Consider the following 23,659-nt stretch of genomic DNA (forward strand, 5'->3'; position numbering starts at 1 on the left):
ATAAGACCCTGATGAAACTTTTCAAACAAGCAAGCTAGAAACCATGTCATAGGTTGGCAGGTTCAGTCTGATCAAGGTAAGCTTGTCTTTTCTTCTTTCTTTCTTTCTTTTTTTTTAAAAAAATGCATTAAAATAGATATTTCTTGCTGTCTAAAGAAAGCTGCCATCAAAATACATACATCTAAATTGCTCATATTGATGTTTGACTGCTCCCCCATCTCAAATGTGTTCTTTTTAAAGAAAAGAAAAAAAAAGCTTTTCATTCCTTCAAGAAAATCTGGTGCATACAAAAGTCTGAAGCACAGCTGCACTAAATCTAGAAATATTATTGAAACAACTATCACTGATGCAGTATTTTCTGATGCAAATGTGCACTTGTTTTGCTTAGTCTTTGATCTTATATATTTGCACCAGCACACGTGCTTTAATTTCTCATTAATATATTTTCCACATCAGAGTACCTCCAGGTTTTATAATTTTGCAATGGTGTAAAACCTATCTGATCTACTTATGTGCTGGCACAGAGGAGCAGATCAACAAACTCTGAGTAAAGCTAATGACAGAACAAAATTACAAATTACTCAAGATATCATTCAGAAATAGTTGCAAAACTCACAAACAACACCAGCACCAAATCAGAAAGGTAAACACATGGCATTATTCTTTATAGGACTAGTGAGATATTTTGACTGTGCAGCTGCTTATCATGTCAAACCGATACAATGAATATTTTTTGTAGGAAAATATTCTACAGGCTGATAGGAAGAAGCTAATCAATGGCAGAAAACTGTGTGGTCCAACATGTTGCTATTCTTGAAAACCTCTGTTGTACTCAGAACAGAAGGATTGTGGGGAAGCCTTGGTAGATCTAGTTTACCCACTGCCTGGACTTGCTGCATTTGCAGTGGTCGGTAGTGGCCTGCCTTGGCACAAACCGATGATTTTTGCCTGGCGCAAAGAGAGTCACAGTGGTCTGTGACAGCATGAACTGATCATGTGATTGACTGGCGAAGGCTGCTAAATGCTTTTGTGAAGGAACAGAATGGCTTTTCCTATATTGGGTGAATTGGGCTCACAGTCACAACACACTGTCTGTAATATCCCACCATTGGGCTTCATTGGATGACCCCAGATTCCACACCATACAAAATCCTACATGTCCCTCCTTATTTGCCTTTATTTCCTAAGCTAAAAAAAAATTCCCAAACCCTTTACTTGGCTACCTCTGGCGAAGGAATCCCTTTCCCCCCTCTTCTTCCTCAACTGCTACTTTCTGTTTGGTGGCTAAAACATATCATGGTGCACTGTAGCATAGACCATTGCCGTCATGCTCACGAGGCTTAATCACATACCTCCTTCTGAAGTGCTAAAGTCATCACATGAGAAATATTTCTGATCAAGTCAAATCAATCCCAGTCAAGTTGTATTATCATGGGAAAAGTTTATAGATGCACAAACCTTCCTCCTAATTATAGTTACTGCATTTACATGGTAAGTTACTGGAGAACCAGAAATGTCACTGAGATGCTAGATGCAAGCTATTAACATCTGGGGCTCTAGTCATAAGAATATAATCCCCATCTTTGCCATCTCAAAAGGGAATGTAGGAGCTTTTCACTTAGGCTGTGTCTCATAGGTACTTTGAGGAACCTAGAAACTGCCCCACATGGTGCTCAATATGGAAGACCGATTGTGAATTCTGGCCTGTCAAATGGATAGATCATCTTATTGTTTGTGCCCATGCCCTCATCAAGCCCCAACTGATGAAATGGCCAGTCTAAAATTGACTATACCATTTGTCATGTGATCATAGGATTAGAAGGAACAGGTGGGTATATAAATCCTATTCAGCCTGTATGAGAGCGCAAAGACCCAGTTCACATGCAATGGCTAACTATGGGTTGTTTAACCCAAGTTAGTCATGGCCATGTGGGAGTATAGGAATTGCTTATGCTTTTCTAAACAACCCTTTCCTGGTTTGTTAGCATTATGTCTGAACCTGGAAACTCTGGACTGAATAGGGGTTAAACAACGCAGTTAACTCAGCAAAGAAAACATGGGCTCCTATGTTGCTTAGGAAAGCAGAAGCAGGTGAGAATCAGCATGCTTGCTCACTCAGCATGCTCACAAACAACCCACAGTAATCATGAGTTGTTTGACTGTGTGAACTGGATCATCAGCATATTAGGGGTTCACATATCAGTCCCACGTGAAAGCCTAGAAAACCTGAAGGAAAAAAATGGAAGAAGTGGATGGGGAAAAAACCAGGGGGGAAACCATTTATTTCCCCAGGGATCTTTGGAAAACATGTGTGTGTGGTAGACTTTTTCTGATGGTGGTGGTGGGGGGCTCCAAGCCATCACATTTCTAGCCCCACAACATTCCCATGTGAACTTTCCGCTCCCAAACTTGATGCATTCTGCATTAAGGTCTGAAAGAGGCTTCTGAGCATGTTCAGCTGATCAAGTTTCATTGCCTCCCTGTGTTTGGGAACCTGCATTGTCACAGGTTCAACTGAATATGCTTAGAATCTCCCAGGAGTACAGAGGATGGAGGAACTGAGCTCCAGCTTATTGCCTGAATAGGGCTATTATATCCAATCCCCAATCTTAAAACAGAATCCCTCATTCATTCAGTCAACCACATGCTCCCACCATTAATCTCCATACACAATAATTCACACATCTAGATCATTGTGTGCCACTACCAGAGGAAAAGATTAATCAATTTGCTCCATACCAGATGTGCTTGAACAATTCAAGGGATTGTTTAGTACAATATGCGAAGTGATTTGTAAGATTGGACCATTGTAGAAAGCCTCTTTTTCATTTCTGTATACCCTTTCGGATGCATTTAGGAGGAAAAGTCATGCTGTTCACATCATATTTCAAAATGTCAAGTAAGATGCATCTAAGCCATTTAAAATGCACTTTCATTCAAAGTACAAAACTTGCTATAAAAACATTCCAACTTTATATATAAATAAAAATGTTTTTTTAAAAAAATATTACAGTCCAACTGAAACAAAATGTACTGCCATTCATATCTGACACATAATTTGAAAAGCGGATAAAGCCGTTGTGATGTATACATTGAAATCAGTGGTCATTTTCTAAAATAGCAAATTGATTTGAAGTAATGAAAAAAGCTCCAAAATTAGCTTGACAGAAGTTATGCATCCTGTATCATTAGAGGGGAGCTGAGTTTTCACTTACAGCACAATTCAACATATATGCTCAAATAAACGATAAGGAACTTGTGACCTCATCCAACCTTATGGTTTAGTATCAAAAATTCTTCTAACAATGCCTTATTAAAAGTAAATTAAATATGTGCCGCACCAGTGAAATAGACAGGCCTCCATTGCAAGTTAATGTGCTCAGGATATGGGTTATTCTGTATCAGTGCAAATTCAGAAGTCTCAAAGCAGTTAAAATTAGTGAGGAATATTAACCCTAGCATCTGAAAAAGAAAGAAAAAAATCTACACACATGCGGTTCTTGGATTTACTACCAATTTTAATCATAGCAATAGTATTAAAAATGAGAATGTAAGGAGGTCACAAGCTCCTCAATTATTCATGACACATTTTCTTCCAGTTTTTAAAATGTATATTCCAGGTAAATCATAGTAATAGAAGACAAAATTTAGTTCATTTTATATATATATACATATAACATATGTACACATAAATATTATTAAAACAAAACTTATGTGGATGCTTATGTCTCTGTTTGAAAAAGTGGCCATTCATCAACTTGTTGATCCAGTATAGAATAAGTTCAACATTCTACGTCTTAAAACTGGAATGCGTCCAAATTGCAAGATAAAAAATCATAATCAGTAGTAAATCCGTAATATATTGATCTAAAACTTTTCCAGATTCTACCACCATATGTTTGAAGAGTAAACATATTCCGGAAAGGACATATAGAGAGATGTTTTCTAGACTTCTGACTTTGGACTGATAGAGTTGTGTCACTTAAAACCCAGATCTATCTGTAGAAGGTTAATTTTTTTCCCATTAACAGATTTCGCTTTCTTCTTCATCCATAAAATTAACTGCAGTGAACTTAGAGGAGTAAAAGGGTGTCTTTTTTCAAGCTTGAATAAGAGGAGAAATAGTCACTTGTCCTGAAAGCTGGCTACAATTAAAAATATTGAAGACAAATTAAAAGTTGTAAAGATGAAAGCTTCGGTGCTATGAACTTTAATGATGTGAGCAAAACAATGAAAGATATCAGAATGGCTTTTCAGTTGGTTTCCCATTGGACTACGCCTAGACCAAAATTGCAGGATTAAATGCAAAAAGGGCAATATTTACCTTTTCCAACTGGGCATTTTTTTTGGATTTGTACAAAAATTCCCCCACTGCCACAAAGACGGAAAGTACCAATCCTGCTGCTAAAACAATGAAGATGCCACCAATATTTTGTACTCCGAGGGCACTGGCATCTTTGCTCTCCTCTTCTGGACAACCATTGCCTCGCCACCATTTCTCCTTCATCATGTGTAGCTTGCCTTCCTCTTGGAGATGAAGAATTGCTATCGTTATCTTGTCTCTGTATGGAGACCCTGCAGGAGAGCAGAGGAAATACATGGGTTACTAAAAGCATGTTCTGAAAGGAATCCTCCTATTCATAATCCTCCTATTCATAATCCTCCTATTCATAATCCTCCTATTTCATAGTTATTTGAAGCCTAACCTGGTGAGAAATCTTTGTGTACTGTCATATAACTAGATATGTTATTCATATCTTTATTTCCTTCTCTTCAATCCTAAAGGGTTTAGATCAGTGCTGGATCCTAAGGGGTATAGATCAAGCCAAGTAAGCAATGGCTTAAGGCCTCATATTATGAGGAGCCCCTAAATTAAGAAAATGAATATGTATTATATTAGAAATTGCAACTCTGTTGAACGTATTTAAACCAGAGCAATTTCTAATATAATACATATTTGTTTTCTTAATTTAGTTGACATATAGAGGAAGCATGGCAACACAGCATTTAGTATTGGAGGCAATAAACTCAGACCAGAGCCAGTTTAAGAGAAGTTCTAATCAACTTACTTTATTAGTGCTCTTATACACCTCTTCAAAGAAGGCTATCCAATACTGTTTACCTACAAGCACACTCTAACGTTTAACTATAAGCATCCCTTTTCATTACCCTTTCTATTATAATTTATGAAACACACTTCTCTCTCACTCTCTCTCTCTTTTATGGTATGGGGCTTTTGAATCTTGACATGGCTTCGGGTCTCAACATATCTTAACCTGGTCCTGGTTTAGATGCAGGCCACACCTCCTGCACATGCCTTGGTTGCCATTTTAGCATCATTAATGAACATTGGACATGGTCTTCCCAGTGTGTGAAGAGCAGCAAGCTGAATGGGTCTGCCATAGTAGTTCAGCACAAATGTCCAGTCTGCCACAATGCTGTCTCTCTGAACAGCAACCTGTGCACTAGAGGCAGAATCCAATGGGGTGCTTATACCCCGGTGACTCTCTTCTACCCTGCCAGTTCCATTGGGCAAGCAGTCACCACCACTTTGCGCAATGACAATTTAGAGAGCATAAACACTGATTTCTGGAAGGACGCAGGTTGGCACAGTTCCGCCAACCTGCCTCCTACCAGAAATGATCATTTCTGCTCATTTTGGGGGTTTTCTTAGGAAGTACTAAATCTCTCTTGCATAACTGCAGTGTCCACTTGCACAATGAAATTGGTGGGACAACCACTTACGGAAAGGTATTGACATAAGTGCCCCACTGAATTGAATTCCAGACTAGGGCCTTAGACAGGAGCAAGACTGAATACAACTAAGGTGCTGGATACATCAGTTTGCCTGGAGCAGCCTGGCACACTGCAATGTGCATTGACATCTGGGCAGCAGGGCCAGTTTAAGACATTTTGCTCCTGAGGTGAAGGATAAGATGGAGCCCTCCCCACACCTTTCCACATATAGGAATTGACCAACTGACAGTTGAATCTTTCTTGAATAGTGGTATGGGAACCTGAAGATAACAGGGTGGCTTAGGGGTTAAAGGGCTGAGCACCGTTCCTTGACCCCCAGCATCCACTGCCTCTAGGGGCCACCTCACCCTGTCTAATGGTGGTTGTGGATTCTACTGAATTTTTATGGGGCATTCTTACACATTCTGTTCTTCAAGCTCAAAAGTTGAAGAATTTTGCCATTCTTTAGCAGTGCTTGTTTTCTGGGGGTTGGATCCAGATTTAGTCACACATAGAGTAAACCCATTGAAACCTATGGTACTGAACTTAGTCATGCCTAAATTTAGTGCCACTGATTTCAAGGGCTCTATTCTAAATACGTCTAAAACTAGATGCAAAGTTGGATATTTAGAGTGGAGAAGTCAGGCAAAATGCAAATACAAATGCTGCTGGTTTCTACCCATGGAATTTGTTATGAAATGCTATAAAGTGCAATGTCCATCTTCCCACCCCCACCCTGCCCAATATGACTATTTCTGAAAGACCATTTATTATGCAGAGAGTTTGTTCTTAATTTTAATGAGATATTGCTGTTAGGCCTTTTGGGTAGCGGTGCCCAGAGAGTCAACATTTTTACAAATTATATGAATTAATAATATGAGCATAGAACAGTTTTATTTTTGGCAGAGAATAATCACTGACATAAGCACTTTGCATGGTGAGACTTTTGATGGAAGCAACAATATTTGCTTAAAAGTCACCAGGTGTCAGCTGAACAGCAATCATGCAGAGAAGTGGCCATCAGTAGGGCCTGGTCACTTGGTAATCTTAATACTATTACGCCCTTCAAACTTTTCAGGAATTCAGGGCAGAGGAGGTTGTATAATTTTGTGACTACCCTATGGCAGAGGCTCAAGGTCTTTCCATAGGTTACAGCTGCTACATAGCTGTACGTTCCACTTGTCTATTTTTGTGTCTTGCTTTGAGAAACTATTTAACCACTTTGGAGCATTTAGATGGCAGATAAACTCATTTCTCAACAAGCGCTTAGTTGCTAAAAGTGCTTACTACAACTACTACTATTAATGACTGGTTGCATACTGTTAAAACACAGAAGTGTTACAATTCCTGCCTAGAAGGTGTATGCTTTAAATTAAAATGACAGTAGAGAAGAGGGGTTGTGTGTGCTTTTAATTAGTAGCTTAGATAGGTACTACATTGTTTGGCCTACTCAATACTTCACACTAATAACCAGAAGAGAGTGGTTCATAAGAAGAGGCTAAGAAGAATAAATGCCATCTTAATTTCTGCTCTGCCAAATTGTTAAAATGTTCCACTTTGTGTTTATTTTATTACAATTTTATATTGATGTCTTTATCTTCTTGTATGCCACCCTGTGGTTTCACAGAAGGGTACCCCCCCACATAATTATTAATAAATAATAATACATATTTATGAATTAAAAACAACTTATACCCTACCTTTTTTCATCACCTGAACATGAGGTACATTAAAATCACTACCTCACAGTAATGTGTGTGTGTGTGTGTGTGTGTGTGTAATCCAATTATAAAACATTTCATTTTTTTTAAAAAAAACCACCCAATTATAAAACGTTTCATAAAACACACTCCTCCTTTGAACAGTATTAAAATAACTAGCCAAGGGAACATTCAGGCAGATGCTTTCTTAAAGAGCTATGAAAGAGGATCACAGAAGGTGGGAGCCATCACATAAATGGCCCTGGTCCTAGTAATTGTCTGTCAAGCCTCATATGGCTGCAGAAGTTCTTTAATCATTGCTGCTCTTAAGAGAGTAAACTAGCATGGAATCATGAAAAGCACTAAAACAGCTTCTGATAGCCTTAAGGTTTCTCCCAAAAGCACTCAGATTGCAGAGCACTAGTAGAGTCTTTCCCAGTTTCTAATCAAGAACTGTCAGAAACCTTCTCCTCCTCTCTCTCCTGTCCCTGGTATTTTCCTTTTATGTTGGGTTTGAGGGAGGTTCAAAATGTATTAAATTGAGACAAAAACACACGCAAAGCCCAGTCTGAAAATCAGTTCTGAAGTTTTGGGTTGGACCTCCTTGAGCCCAAGTTGCTTCAGATTCAGATGTAGTCCAAATATCCCAAAGGTCAGGATATTGGTGTTGGGTTCATGGCTCGTCTGATGATTTTTTTGCACATCCCTAGAACATGAACATGTTTAGTGAGAAAACAAAGGAAACAATGAACCATCAAATCTCTATTGCCACTCTGTAAACCAGGACAATCATAGAATCATAGAATAGCAGAGTTGGAAGGGGCCTACAAGGCCATCGAGTCCAACCCCCTGCTCAATGCAGGAATCCACCCTAAAGCATCCCTGACAGATGGTAGTCCAGCTGCCTCTTGAATGCCTCTAGTGTGGGAGAGCCCACAACCTCCCTAGGTAACGGATTCCATTGTCGTACTGCTCTAACAGTCAGGAAGTTTTTCCTGATGTCCAGCTGGAATCTGGCTTCCTTTAACTTGAGCCCGTTATTCCGTGTCCTGCACTCTGGGAGGATCGAGAAGAGATCCTCATATCTCTCTCCTAGTGGAGAATGTCTTACATATATGGCAAAGGCTCTATCCCTGTTCCTAGTTGTTTTTTACTTCTTTTCTAAAATTTATTGCTCCCTTACCCTCATTCCATTTCATTATTAACAATATTGCTAACTCTACACATTGGGTAAGATGGAGGCCTTGTAGCTTAATGGTGGAGCATATGTTTGCTTTGTCTTCAGTAGGTCCAAGATTTGATGATCAGGAACTCCACTACAAGACCCTGACATCCCTCCGTAGCATCCTCATGCCAGCACCAAGATCTGATCCCAACCTCACAACCAATACATGTGCTAAAGACCCCCATCCGTTCCCACATATGGGACTGCCTTATACTCAGACAGACCCTTGCACAGAGCCCCACAGTCTTTTTTCTAACTACCCACAAATCTGCAATGATTCACACAGGACTTTTCTCAAGGCCTGCTGAGATCCTTTTAACTGGATATAGATGAACCCTGGACCTTTATACCTGCAAGGAATGTGCTTTACAACTCAGTTTTGATATTTATTTATTTATTTATTTATTTATTTATTTATTTATTTATTACATTTCTATACCACACAATAGCCAAAGCTCTCTGATATGGCAGAATGTCACCATGCAAGGGCAGTGTCATCAGCTATGGGGCTGGGGCAGTCAGAGACATTTTCCCCATAAGATCTATTTTTTTTCTGTAAGAACATGCTTCTCGCCTGCCCTAGGACCTCCACTTCCCTCACTCGGCTTCGTCCTTTTTCTTCTGCTGCCCCTTACGCCTGGAACGCTCTTCCAGAACACTTGAGAACTACAAACTCAATCACTGCTTTTAAAACTCAGCTAAAAACTTTTCTTTTCCCTATAGCCTTCAAATATTGAGTTTGTTCTGACTCTATACTGTTAGCTTCTCCCTACCCGGTGCCTGTTTACACTTCCCTGTGCCTGTTTGCATTCTCCTTCCCTCTTTATTGTTTACTACAACTTATTAGATTGTAAGCCTATGCGGCAGGGTCTTGCTATTTACTGTGTTATCTGTACAGCACCATGTACATTGATGGTGCTATATAAATAAATAAATAATAATAATAATAATAATAATAATAATAATTTTCTGTTCTGAGGAAGGAGATGTTCAAGGTGGCTTACAAAATGCAGAATGTACAAAACCCATCAGCAAATGAAATTAACCAATAGCAAAGTCAAATGCTTGTTTAAAAGGAAATGTCTTCAACACACCTAAAGGAGAAGGGGAGAGATTCGCCAACTTAACAGTGTTTCTGAATTTAAAAAATCTATAAAGACTGATCTCTTCCGGCAGGCCTACCCAGTCAAATTTTAAGATGTCTGGCTGTTATTTTAATAATGTATTAATTTTATTGGTTTTTAATCAGTTTTATGTATTTTATAGTAATTTTGTATTTGATGTTGTTCCCCGCCTCAATTCAAAGGGAGAGGCGGGTAAGAAATAATGTATTATTATTATTATTATTATTATTATTATTATTATTATTATTGGCATAGGTTTTGCCCTGCTTCTCAGGCACAAAATCAGGGTGCCTGAGTTTAAAAACAGGAAAACAAAACAAAAACAAAAACCAGAAACACAATCCAAAGCTTGCATTAGAAATGTTTGCAAGATTTAGCATTTTAACCAGTCCTGTGCTGAATTTTGAGGCTGTCATTTTCGGCAATTTGGGGTGGGGGTGGGGGCTAGGGATAAAATGAATATCCCAGTGAAAGAACCTGGGAGAGGGGAATTTTGAAGGGAGTCTTCTCAAAGCCCCAGTTTTACTCACAGCAGTACAGGATTCTTTCCTAAAGGCTTTTAGCTGGACAGCAGCTCCAGAATGCTCAGGAGGCTGTGCAACAGGTGATCTCCGAGCATTCCAGGAAGTACTTGTGGGTAAAAGCCTCTCTGCTAGGAGGCCGGCAATGCTGCAATTGCGGGAAGGGATTTTTTTAAAGTAAAAACAAACAAAACAAAACCAGAAAGAAGACCCATTAGCCACATCCTTCACTTAAATGCAGTTGGAATGCTTCCACTCTGCTAAGTGAGAAAATTCCTCAAAATTCTCTCCCTTCCTGTGAAAAAAACAGAAAAACAACAATCCCTGTTTTGCAGGGAGTAAAGAATTTCGTTAAAGTAGGGTCATGGTTTGGCACAACAACAATTTTAACTGTAAAACATTTGATGTGTGTGTGTGTGTGTGTGTGCGCGTGAGAGAGAGAGAGAGAGATATCTTTCAGAAATGCTTATTTGTACTACATAACCCTTTCCCCCCTTAAAGTGCAAGCTGAGGCATTTTGAGGATATATGACTGGAGAATTGTTTGGGAGGATGTTCCAACTAGAGAAATACCTACAGTTGTATAAATACAGTTCTCTTTCCTCCCCTGCTGTGTGTGTGTGTGTGTGTGTGTGTGTGTGTGTGTGTGTGTGTGTGTGTTCCTATTTACTTACCTGTTTTTAGACATGTTCATGTGGGTAGGAATTATGTCTTTTATCTCTGCATATGGCACAACCCACTGAGGATATTTATGGAAATAAGTAATAATCAAAATACGGATCAACCACAAATCATGCAGTAGGGTCAAGCTTACAAGTAAACATGGTGATGCATCTTTCAATCCTGATTTTTTTTTAAAAAAAATACACATCCTGTCGCTTATGGCAACATTTGGAATAATCAGCTAAAGGAAGTGCGAAGGAATTGATTTGTAAGGGGGAATGAATTCTCATTCATTTTATTCTTCCTGACATTCAAGGGCTGTAATCTAAAACAGAGGAGGAATGTGCTGGACGAGGAAGATCGTTGGCAGAAGCTGTAGAGGTGCTGAACCCAGGCCCTGATACTGAGCCTGATCCAAAGCCTGTTAGCAAGGAGTCCTGTGACTCAGACACAAAGAAAGCACCCTTTCTCTGATGAATAGGCTACCTTTACACTAGGAGATTCATGCTCCTCCGTGCCTGATTACCAGCATGGGCAATGCACACTGTAGATGACTGGGGCAATGGTGTCCTAGGCTCCAGGCCAGAGGGCTATCCCTTTAAGGCTAAGGGAATGGGCTGATGGGAATTTGCAAGTCTTTAAAAATGGTGTATAATAGAAAAATTTAAGAAATTCACAGAACCCACTACTTGCTTCTATACCCCATCCCTTTTCAGTTCTGCAGAGAGTGTTGCAAATATTCATAAAATGGATCTGAAAGCAATAGAAAAGAGGTAATTGCAGCAAGGCTGTTGCTTAAACTACTGAGAACATTGTAGCTACGTGGAAATACTCACACAAAACACCTGGGAGCACAATTTTGAGGTGAATGGGCACAGAGGGCAGCTGAACATCTGTATCATTTTTATTTTAGGACACAGGCTGCAAGCCAGTCTGCTGTTATAAGCACCATATAATGACACAAATGGATAGGCTGAATCACAGCCATTAAATCCATATTTGCTAAATAGGAAAAGGGGGTGTTTGCTTGGTTGCTTACTATCTACTCTTTAGGATGAAGGAATTTTCTATTTTAAAATAGGATGAATAGTATCGTGGGAAGAGCAAGAACTGCATAGTATGCCTGAGTGGTGGGGGGATGGGAGGAAGTTTCCAAAGGGTAACAACAGTGGAGGTTGGTGGCTCTGATTTTGATTGGGCTGTGAATCCATTCTGCGTTTCAGTCAGAACCAGCCAGAACTCTAAAGAAGCTATCCGATGTGCTGAAAGTATTTTGGGGTTAGGTTTCAGCACCTTGGATAGTTCCTTTAGAGTTCTATATGGTTCTGATTAAAACCCAGAATGGATTCACAGCCCTACCAAAACTGGAACCACCAACCTCTACTGGCTAACTTATTTTTGGATGTGGCAAAGATGTCTCAGGTCAACCTAAGAGTATATCCACACAACAAGATGACCTACTTAAAGAAACAATTTTGCATCTCTGACATTCTTTTACATCGCTGGAGATGTATGCCAAGTTTCTGCTTTAGGTCTGCCACAAGCCATCATTTGTCCTCAAACCAGTATCTCTAACCAAGATTAAACCTGATGTTTGCAGCAAGTGCAAGTATTTCATCACCTTCAAGTGAAATATTTGGTGTTCACAAAGATAAGCAAGACAAGCAGCCAGCTGTCCCGTTTTGACTTCCTAACCTGGACTCCACTTGGTAGAGTAAAAGTGTAATCCTGCAATCCATCTAACAACATGATTTCTTGTTAATCCTTTGGTTGTTAATAATGCTGTCAAGGGGCTGTCATGTTTAAGCTGCTTGAATAACTGGTTAAATAACATATTTAAGTTTTCATTTTAATTTTTTGTAACCCAGACAAAAGGAACTGGTTTTTCACCTGATTGAATATTTTCTCTCAGCATCAGTTGGTATTTTGAAGCAATGTTTACATTGTTCTGATTTTATCTGTATGCCACCCTGAAATGCCAGTGATATAGGGTGGGGTGCAAATGTTTAAATAAATAAATAAATGCAATAGTCCTATCTTTGTTGTTCTCATGGGGTTGACTGAGTTTGGCTCCCAGCCCATAATCAGAAGCATCAGTAGTCACAACTTCTCACAATACACAGTATGAAACTAAGCAAGTGACAGGAATTTACAATCAAACCTGACCTGTCTGACTTGGTTCAAGGCACCCAGAGGTGTTGAAATCAGCAAAGCACATACAAGAAAGGATGGTCAACCCAAGGGCCCTTTTGGGGCAAGTCTGGCCACATCCAATCAGGTCAGGTCATGTGGTCTGGGTGTGCTGAATAGCAAGGCAAGGTTAGACTAGGCAGGGTCTTTCAGCACTGTGGCCAGCTCCACGTTAGATGAGACTCAATCGAGGTGAGCTATGGACTCAGCAACAGTCATATGCTTTCTAAAGGCCAGCAGCAAGAGACCTGCAGTTAGCTCCACCCCTCAGAAAAGCAGTTTGTTTCGTAGAGGGCCATTGGCTCCTATGCGGGGGGGGGGGTATTGGTGAAGTCGGTAATGGGAGGGTCCTCTGCATCTGAGGAATCAGGTAGAAGCACATCCTCTGGCCTGGAAGGCCTTGGCATAGCAGGACTTGGGTTAATGGAAGGAATCTCCTCTGCCTCTGTGGAGGCAGATGATGGGTCAAGGCTGGGGGATATGACAAAACCAGTCCACAGACTCAAAACTACTTTCCAAACCAATGTTGAACATTCTCAAAGTAGTTCTCAGTAGTAGTTCTTAACAGAAGCAAGTTGGATTAACTTTGCACACCATGAAGAAGGAGTGTTCCCAAAGAGGAATATAAGCTTTGAAAGCATCTTGGATAATTACTGTTTGTAATTGTCTGAATTACAATTCAGACTGTTTGTCTGAATTTACTTTTGTACAAATTTAGCTTCAGGCCTGTTTCAGGTGCAGTTTAGTACATTTACATGTTATTTTCACACTCAGGGGTATTGCCAAACACAACAACACCATCCAAATAAAAATGGACTCCATACTGATTCATAAGAAGTAGTGGACCAGAACTGATGATATGGTCACTATTGCTTTCATACATGTGGCAGCAATAGAAAGCAAGAGATTGTCTTAGATTAGACTTTAATTTTTATGCCACTTTTACACAAAATAAATTACGTCCAAAGTGGTTCAGAGTATACAAAATAGTCATACGATGTCCATCTCGCCAAATGATCCTGCCCTGCATCTTATGCCAGCCCTCCATAGGTAATAATAAAATAGTGTATATGTGATTAGGCTCAGTTTGTACATCTGATTCTTGATATTTATAAAGGAAGTCAAGTGTGCAAAATACTCCTAAACAATCTGCATTTTACTGAAGCACCATGCCTCTGCTTGGGTGGCGGGTGGCTGGTGGCATCAGAAGTGGGACTCTTACTCCTTACCACACAGAAAGGCATGCTCCTAGTCCTTGCCACTCATAGGAGAGCAAGTCGCACCATACCATCCAATCCTGCCCAGTGATGACATTCTTTAAATGATGTTGGGTGCTGATGTTTATCCATATGGAACATATTTATAAGAAAAATCATCCGACATGTCTAATACATGCTTTGTGATATTGTTGCCTTCACACATCATAATATGTATTCTTCAAGTCAAGGGTAGAAAACATCTCCTCTCAACAGCCTTTTGCAAATATTTCTTTGTATAGAAGTCAATGGCTGTCAGTCATAAAATCTTTCTTAGGCTGTCTAAAATCCACACAAAGCCGGATGCTTCCATCCTTCGCTATTACCGGAGGTGAAATCCATTCAGATGAGTCAGTCTCTTCAAAAATGTCTTTTTGTACTAGGTTCTTAAGCTCCTCTGATACAGTAGCTCTGGACTCCGACAGGAAAAAGCAAGCATTGTAACTTCAGTAATAATAGGTGTCACATCATGTCTCATTTTAACTTTGTAGTCTGACCAACCCATGTGCACAGCCATGTTCTCAAAACAGTCCTTAGTCACAGCTGAGTCAGGTGTTTGAATTGCGAGAGAGCTTAGCTGAGAGCAAGCTATGTGCCCATTAAGTGCTCTGAGGACGAATGCTTAAAATAAGCATATTTCAAGTATAGGAGTGTATATCATGGAGAGCTCTGCAGAGACACACAACATGCCCTAAAAGCCACAGCTCCAAGCATGTGGCCTTGGACAGGAATAGCACATGAAGTGCAGTGCTTATTAAGTGGCAAAAATGTTCAAAGGAATGCAAGTAGATTGAACTACAGTGCTAAATCAGCATCCGGATCAAACGCCTCTGATTTTCATGTGGCTGTGGCAGAAGTATTAACTACACACAAGTCATGCGTTTCTGCAATATCTCTGGAAGTGATTCTGCACCTGATCTTAGCCAAAAGGCTGAGAAGTGATCTCTGGAAGTGATTCTGTCCACACCCCAAACAGTAACATCTGGTACCATAATTGTATTGTGGTAAATAATTACTTGTTCCCTAGACTAGCTGCACTGGCATATCGCAGCAAAATGTCCATTCATTCTACAATGTCTGCACTCAGCTGTCTTTGCAGGACATCTTGAGTAGCTTGAGATGTTCCAAGTTTGCTGGGGCTGTAGTTCTTTTCCTTTTCCTTTGTAAGCTTTTGTCCACATTTCCCCTCTGCATTCGAGCAGTGGACCTACAACTTGAAGTAGGTCTCCCATATCCTCATTATTATTTTCCATCTTGTTCTAAAAGCAAGCATTCTCTTGCGTGATGCAGAATTGTTTGCTCAATAGGCTGATCTCTGATCAGCTCATCTGCTGCATTTCCCAGTTCGCATGTAACCACTGGTTTTCTCAGAGCAGCAATAAAAGGTAATGTTGGTTTCCTAGTTTCTTTTCATGCTAGCAAAAGCTATAGCAATAGCTCGCTAGCAGCTTCTCTTTTGGCATGCAGACTATGCAGTGAGTGCAAGCTCATATTTATTATCTCCAAGGGGAAGGATATAAAAATGTATGTGGTCCTTCTGTTCCAAAGCAACACATGAACAATGCTCATTTTCTTAATTCAGAATCTTCTCAAAACAGGAACATAGTTGCCTTATCGATCCTATCAGATTATTTGTCCCCTGTTCCGCCCCGGTGCATTCAGATGCTGAAAAGCAAGGTGAGTGCGCCCATTGATAGCTGTTGGGTTGGGACTTCCCAAAATGTCAATGTTGCCGGGCTTCATGCAGAAGAAGAGGAGCCACTTTCACTGCCACAACGTCATGGCCTTAGCTAGACCTAAAGTTTATCCCAGGATCGTCCCGGAGTCATCCCTGTTCATATAAATGACACACAGGATATCCTGGGATCAGGCAGGGACGACCCCGGGACAATCCCGGGATAAACCTTAGGTCTAGCTAAGGCCTGTGTCAAGCCAGTGAGGCTCAGGTTAACCTCCAACAGATTTACACAACTCATACATATACAACTGCTGCAAAGCTTTCTCTAAGCCTAGACAGTTCTCCTCCTTCCTTACATCTTGCTTCCTGTCCTCTCATGTTAGATCTCCCAATAGGCAATTCTCTGAGCCAAATTATTTTCAAGCAAAGCTTTCCTTCCTTGTTATAATATAGGATACTGTCTCATGATATATAGGTGCTTCTTGTGTGTCAGCCTTCTGGATACACCTTTAAAACAACCATTCTGTGACTTTGCAATTTCATATAGGGATAGATGAATATGTCCATTTCAGTTTCTCATAGTTTCTCATTTTTCCAAGCTTACATAGGGTTCGTCTCAAACTGAGAATTTCTCAACACTTACATTCAGTTAGCATTGGGGCGAAAATCTGCCAGGACCTGCAGGGACAGTGCATGCCTCTGCGTCTGGCCGTCATGGGCCCAGGCAGAGATGTCCAGTGCCAGGACAGCCCATGCTCAACTGCTCTCGAGCTTTTGAGAGCAGTTGGGTGCCTGACCTGCACTCCCTTTGCCATTTTTGCCTGCTATGTTAATGCTAGAATAGAGGGAGAAAATATGCAATTTCCCCAGCCTTGGGGAAATTGTGGTTCTCTCCCCCCACCCTGTTGATGGGGGCCGCAAAGGCCCTATTAACAGGGCCTTTGAGGTGTCCATTGGCCCAGGGTGGGAGGAGAAGGAAATTGCATATTTCCCCCCTCCACTCTAATGGTGTGAAGCCTTGAGGAAATCATGTCCGTCCCCCCACCCATGCAAATCATGCCCTAAAAGGCCCTCTTAATCTTGCATTAATAGGGCCTTTGATGCTGTGATGGGGGAGGCAAAGCATGCTTTCTGGGTGCCCTGATAGTGCACAATTTCCCCTGCCTTGGAAAAAACTTGCCAGGCAAGTACGGCTAAGCGAACTCATTGGGTGAGCACCACACAAGTTCTTTATTCCCTACATTTAGGTAGTCCTGAACTTTGAATTTATACACATATTTTGCAAGCAGTTTTCCAAATATAATGCATATTTGAACATTATTTGCTCTAACCTGTGCATTTTTGCATGCATTTTTTTTTAAAAAAATGAAAAACTCCATTGAAAAATTTGAAAAAGTGCAAATTTTTAAGGATAACAGCTTCATTTCACATAGCTGGTTCAAACTATTTGAACACAAATGTGCTTTGACTACTGTTAAGAGCATATCAAAGCTAAGGGGGAAATGGGGCAATATGCTAAAAATATAAGTGCTAAGCTTTTACCTCAGAGATGTGTATAAAAATGAGGGCCATACTAGATTATCCATGAAATGCATGAGCACATTCCACATATCTGTTGGTTCCGTTGTGGTTAAACAGCAGCCGGAGGGGTTAGCGGATTCCCAATCAGAATCTTGACCAATAGCAGCTTCCCTTCTATACCAAATAGAAAGGTTGGAAGGGGATTCATCACAGCTAAAGTGTGGGAGAAAGTGTTAATCCCTATCAGTCTATGACATTCCTGTTTCTGAATGGGGGCCCTCACAATTACTTAACAACAAAAAATTCTACAGTTGTGAAATATGATCATATCTTTTTATGCCACGTCTAGTTTGACCCTAAGCAGGCTATTCAGAGTTTAGTATGAAGAGAAGCAGAAACTGAGTAAAACCTATATCCATATGCATAGAAAAGTTGCTGCAATGTGATGATAGGGAATTAGCAAAACATGTAAAGAAAGTATGAGAGATGGGTAAAGAGCTGACAAATAGTAATCTCTTTATTTGCAAGTGCTGAAAAGTTTCTAAGAAGAAGAAAAGAAAACCCTAATGCATTATGGGATAAATCTTTCAGAGTAATCCCTTTATGCTATCTTTTGTCTGGGTGTTTCCATAGACAAATGTAACATGTTTTAATACATTTGTTGCTCTACTGGAAACTTTTGGTCCAATTGTTGAGTTTTAAGACAATATTGTTTGTGAGGTTTATATATTTAAGAGTAACTTTTCAGGGATATTGGCTATGCACTATACTTGCCTAATATCTATCTACGTTCAGTTGTATCTTTTCTATGTGCAGGCAAGTTCTTATTTTAATTTAGTGTTTGTTTGTTTGTTTGTTTGTTTAAAGCTTTTCCTTGGTCTGATATGTGATCCCAATTTATGCCCTCGATTTTCTGGAAGGGTTGTCAGTTTTTCTTCTTTGAATTGGATTTTAATGGTTGGTGTTAAAAGGGGATGGTGGTTTTTTTTTTCACAAGTTCTTAATAAATGTATTTTAAAAACTGGGTATTATGTGTATCATTTTGAGGGGTTTTTCAACTTTTGTTACCAAGCTTGATCCCTAGAGATGGGAAAGTATATAATACAGTCATTACAAGTTCTGGTACCACATACTGAGTAAAATCTTCTGTCTTCTATTTCCCCCTTTGGAGTGGAGTTTAGATTGACTAGTAGGGACCTTTGACTTACACTGACATCCTATTACAGCCCACAAAAGATAGACAGCTGTCATAACTGTATATAAAAGTTACTACAAAGTTATCTTCTTTTATTTCCTCTCTTGCCATATGGAAATGACTGGTTAATTTCTCTGCCAGTGGAATCGACCATATTCTAAGTATTTCTGAAATGAAAGACATTCAGCATTTTTCCAAGCTCTAGCTATCGCAGTTCTTGCAACTCCTACGAGCATTGCCAATAGTTCTTTTTGACTCTGAAGAGCCTACAGGAATGTTATGAGACCTTGTTGGGATACAAACATTTAAAGCACATGAAAGAGGTTGATCATGTCTGGTATACGTTTGCTTTTTCTTCTTCGAACAACAGATCCCAATCACAAATTATTTTTTGAATTCTCCTCCTTTTAAAAAGTGGACTCTTCTGTCATGTGACTGTCAGGTTTTCATGTTAACCTTAACAGTAATTAAGGCAGATTATTGGCAAAGACTTGCAAGCTCAGCACACCTGTTGGTGATTGAGTGAAGGGCGTATAAGGCTCACTCTTCCATAGCAATATGCAGTCAGCCAGTGGAGGTTTGAGGGTATGGCATAAGCTGCTGCCAGAGAAAGGAGTATGCTGTTTTGATGCAAAGCCAACTTTTGCCAAGAAGAACCATAAAGCTGTTATGCTTACTTTGATTAATGGTGAGACAATTGCTTTGTTATAATTTGCTGCTAGAAGCCTGGTTGTTTTGTTTTGAAGAACTTCTCTAAATAAACTGCATTGAAGATTCAAAACTCATGCTTGCATTTATCTGCTGTGGAGGAATTTGTACAAACTACTTATTTTCCCCAACAGTGACCTGATGGTGGAGAGAATTGCTGTTTGAGAAATATAAGCCCCCAATACTAATGTGTCTCCTCTTTGGGGTGTAAACCAGATTTTCACTAGTTATTTTATCTATGGACTTAATCTATAAGTATCCTTCTCCACAGATACATGCTGCTTATGAGAAATTCATACAAAAATTATTGCCTTAAATGGCTTTCTGAAGATTTCAAGATAATACTTTTAGGCTGTTCATGTGTAAAAATAAAACAAGAAAGGCGGGAAATAATGGAAAAGAAAAATAACTTATATGTCACACATCTCTAATGAACTGGTAAACATAGGGACATACTTCAAATTATAGAGCAAACAATTAATGTATTGGTACACAACCTGGTCCCCTACAGATGTTTTGCATTACAACCCCCATAGGCACCAGCCATCATGGCCCATCATCAGGGATCATGGGTGTTGTAGTCCAAATCATCTGGAGGGCATCAGATTGCCTTCGTCTGGATTAAAGCTAGGCACCACAGTAAATAATGAAATGAATCCCTGAAAAGCCGAGCCTGGCACTGCGCCATTCAGTGTCATAAAAACATAAAAGTTTCCAATCACTCCCAGGAGTTGGAAGACAAGTAATGCAGACTGAGTAACCTAAACAGTTTATTACTGGCCATTGCATTGCAATTAAATATCGCACGGCATCACATGGTGGGTTTAAAGCCCACTTGAAGCGAGGGATCCTCAGACAAAGATAGAACAGCAGCATTCGAATGCACTTGTTAATGGCTTGGGTAAATATAAATAATTCATGAAGTCATGTTCCTTAGCAGAGGTACGAAGCAGCAGATCATAAATTATTGCCTGAAACCCCTTTTCTGTAGTGAAGCCTTTAATTTAAAGGAGCGGAGTGTGAAATACCTCTTTCTAGATGCTACGTCTGATAAAACCCTACAAACGAGACGCGTCTTCAAAATGAGCTCATTCCAAACAGCACTGTAATCATGGGCTCTTGGCTGGCTGAAATAAAATAATGAATAAAATGCCACCCCCCAAATAAAAATAATAAACAAATAACATGACATCTAAGTAGATGTTTTAATGCTTCCAAGAGAAAATAGTGACAACAACGCCATTGAGTAAAGGAAGCAAATCTAAATAAATGTATATTATTACAAGCTACCAACTGCTCCATCTCTCCAAGTCCACAATATACCTGTTTTGGTACAGATAACACAAATAACTGTATTGGAAAAGAAATACTATAACAATATACAAAACAAAAAGGGAAGTGGAAGTCTAAAGTGGAACTCTCTCTCTCTCTCACTCACACACACACACCCATCATAGAACTTTCATAGAACCTCATACAAAACATGGTGAAAATTTAATCCTAGACACAAGCCATGTGTAAACCTCCAGGTTGTAGGCTAAATTTCTGACTTACATGAGTATGCTGATTCTAAGAGTCCATGGCCACTGTGGCTCTGCTGGAAGGCTGTGCATTTCATTCAGATTTTTTTTTCTTTTGATAGATGCTGTACAGCTTTTACATAGGCTGACAGCATGAAGCTTTTCCGAGAATTTTACATGCTGCAAGATGTAAGTAACATTTGTGGCATGGCCATTGCCTTGTCCAAACGATAGACTTATTCGGCTCTGCTGATATCAGTGGTTCAACCTCTTATCCATTTTCTCTCCCCCCCCCCCCGGCTGGACTATAATCCAGATGTTAAGGCTGTGAGGTGAAGAGAATGAATTTATAACAGAATGTCAAAGCCTATTTAACTTCCACAGTGTTTATATTTTGGGCAACAACAAGAGTTTTCTTGTTGTTGCCAATATTGCCATAATCATAACAGCAGTACTGTGCTAGCTTGCCTGCAGCCTGAGGTGGGATATGTACCAGTTGCTGGGGAACATAGGTGGGATGCTGCTGTTGCACCATGACCTGCTTTGTTGGTCCCTGGTCGACAGCTGGTTGGCCACTGTGTGAACAGAGTGCTGGACTAGATGGACCAACATGGCACTTCCTATGTTCTTATGTTACCGCTGTGTTACTATTGCTGCTGCTGTTGCCACTGACATCCCTATTGCAGCAGCATCACCCCACACCCTGATTGCCATCCCCACATTCCAACCCCCATCCCAGGCCAGATCTACACCAAGCAAGATGTGACACTTTGAAAATGGTTTGAAAACTGTATATGTAGTGTGTTATGGGCACCAATAGTGTTACAAACTGTTTAAAAGCAGTAGTATTCCTGTCTCAGTCTTGCCGTAGTGCCTACCAACCCATGCCTTATTTATCAGAGGCAAAACCTATGGTGGTTCATAAGTTATAGTTGAACTGAGCACAGAAAACCTGGGAAATTACTTTTTTCAACCATTGCGCCAGCCCTCTTTCAAATCACAACGGCGCTTGGACATAGGGGCCAGCACATGTGTGGCAAATGATGAAGGCCAGGACCCCATTGGGATGCACACGTGACTGTTGAAGCACAGGGCTCTGGTACCTATCAGTCAACAGCCTGAGTGCTCACATCTTTTCACTATTTTTTCTTGAATTTTCACATTAAAAAAAAATACTAGAACTCCCCACAGACCTATGTCTCAAAGGACTTTTTCTCTATAATGTCCCGTAATAAGCTTTGTTATGCACCAAAATTAGGCAACTCGTTAGCAAATTACCATAGCTCTCCATGTGCAAAATTTGAGGGGGGTCGGACAAATGGTATTCCCAACCATAACTATGGGTGGCCCAACTGGCACTTACACATTGGGTGTCCATTCAAAAGATATATGAAGAAAACAGTGATGACAATGATTATTCAAATTCACTGCAAAGTCAAATTAATATTTCATTCTATTTATTTATTTATTTATTTATTACGTTTTTATACCGCCCAATAGCCGAAGCTCTCTGGGCGGTTCACAAAAATTAAAACCATCATAAAACAACCAACAAGTTAAAAACACAAATACAAATAAATGAATGCTCTCTAAATGCTCAGAGCTCTGGTGTAACTTTCATTTACCACCCCCGTAGTCAAACTTTTCTAATATCATGAATTATTGTGATCAGTAGTCATTATGAATTGGGAGTAATTGATCTTTTAATATAATATGATAGTTAACATGTTCTGGTTACTTGATAGCTGCTTTCTGATAGGGAGCCCTGAATCTATTTTTAGCAGAAAAACATTTAGTTCCATGCCTGCTATTTTAACAGCATGAGCCATATAACTGAATATAATATTTCCCCATATTGAGTTAAACAATTTGAATAATGGTTTGCAACATGTGCATGTGTATATATATATTTGGGGGGGGCATGCTGCTGTATCTGCCAGTTGATCATGATGATCCAATACAGCTAAGAACAGCTAATATTTTCAACCACAATTTATCTTTGCCTGTTTTTATTCTGGGGTGGGGGGCAGAAATGGTTAGTACTTTAGATGTACTCTATATTTTAAATCAGGTGTGTGCAACTTGCCCCCCCCCCGATGTTTTGGGCACAACTTGCCAACTCCCTTCAGCCCTAGCCATCAAAGCCAATGATGAGGGATGAGGTTAGTTGTAGACCAAAACATTGGGAGGGTTGCAAGCTGCCCAATCCTATTTCAGATGGTCAGATCAGTTACATATCTTAAAAAAAAAAAAAGCCTGTACTTAATTAATACAAATGATTTTGTCCAGTGATGGTCAAAAGTGCATACAAAACAAAAAATGAAGGGAAGAAAGGGTTAGCTGACCCATAATCCTGCCTCTTCTGGTAATGAAACAAATTCCTCTCACAGGCTCAGTTCAGACAATACATTTCTCACTGGTGGTTTTAGAACTCCATGGTGGAGTTTTTACACCACCATTGAAAAAATGTGTTGTCTGGTGGGAAAACTCCATGCAACGGTGGAGCTTTTTTTGGAAAACACTCCACGCAGAATATCCACGCTATGCAGAGAAGAGTTCCTGCACAATCATTGTGTTGAGTATTGTGTGGCGGGCTCTGTGGAGTTTTCTGTTGCACTGAGTT

The 23,659-nt window shown here is 39.9% G+C and overlaps 1 protein-coding gene across 1 annotated transcript in view; it reads right to left on the reverse strand.

Annotated features, from left to right (window-relative positions):
• The window catches only part of GRIK2 (glutamate ionotropic receptor kainate type subunit 2), a 531,656-nt gene that overhangs the window by 15,276 nt on the left and 492,721 nt on the right, over positions 1 to 23,659 (reverse strand). The window contains exon 15 of the mRNA XM_063124850.1: positions 4,325 to 4,575. Within this exon, the coding sequence (XP_062980920.1) occupies positions 4,325 to 4,575 (251 nt within the window). The remainder of the gene's footprint in view (positions 1 to 4,324; positions 4,576 to 23,659) is intronic.

Source organism: Elgaria multicarinata, chromosome 4 (genome assembly GCF_023053635.1).
Source record: "Elgaria multicarinata webbii isolate HBS135686 ecotype San Diego chromosome 4, rElgMul1.1.pri, whole genome shotgun sequence".
Classification (NCBI taxonomy): Eukaryota; Metazoa; Chordata; class Lepidosauria; order Squamata; family Anguidae; genus Elgaria; species Elgaria multicarinata.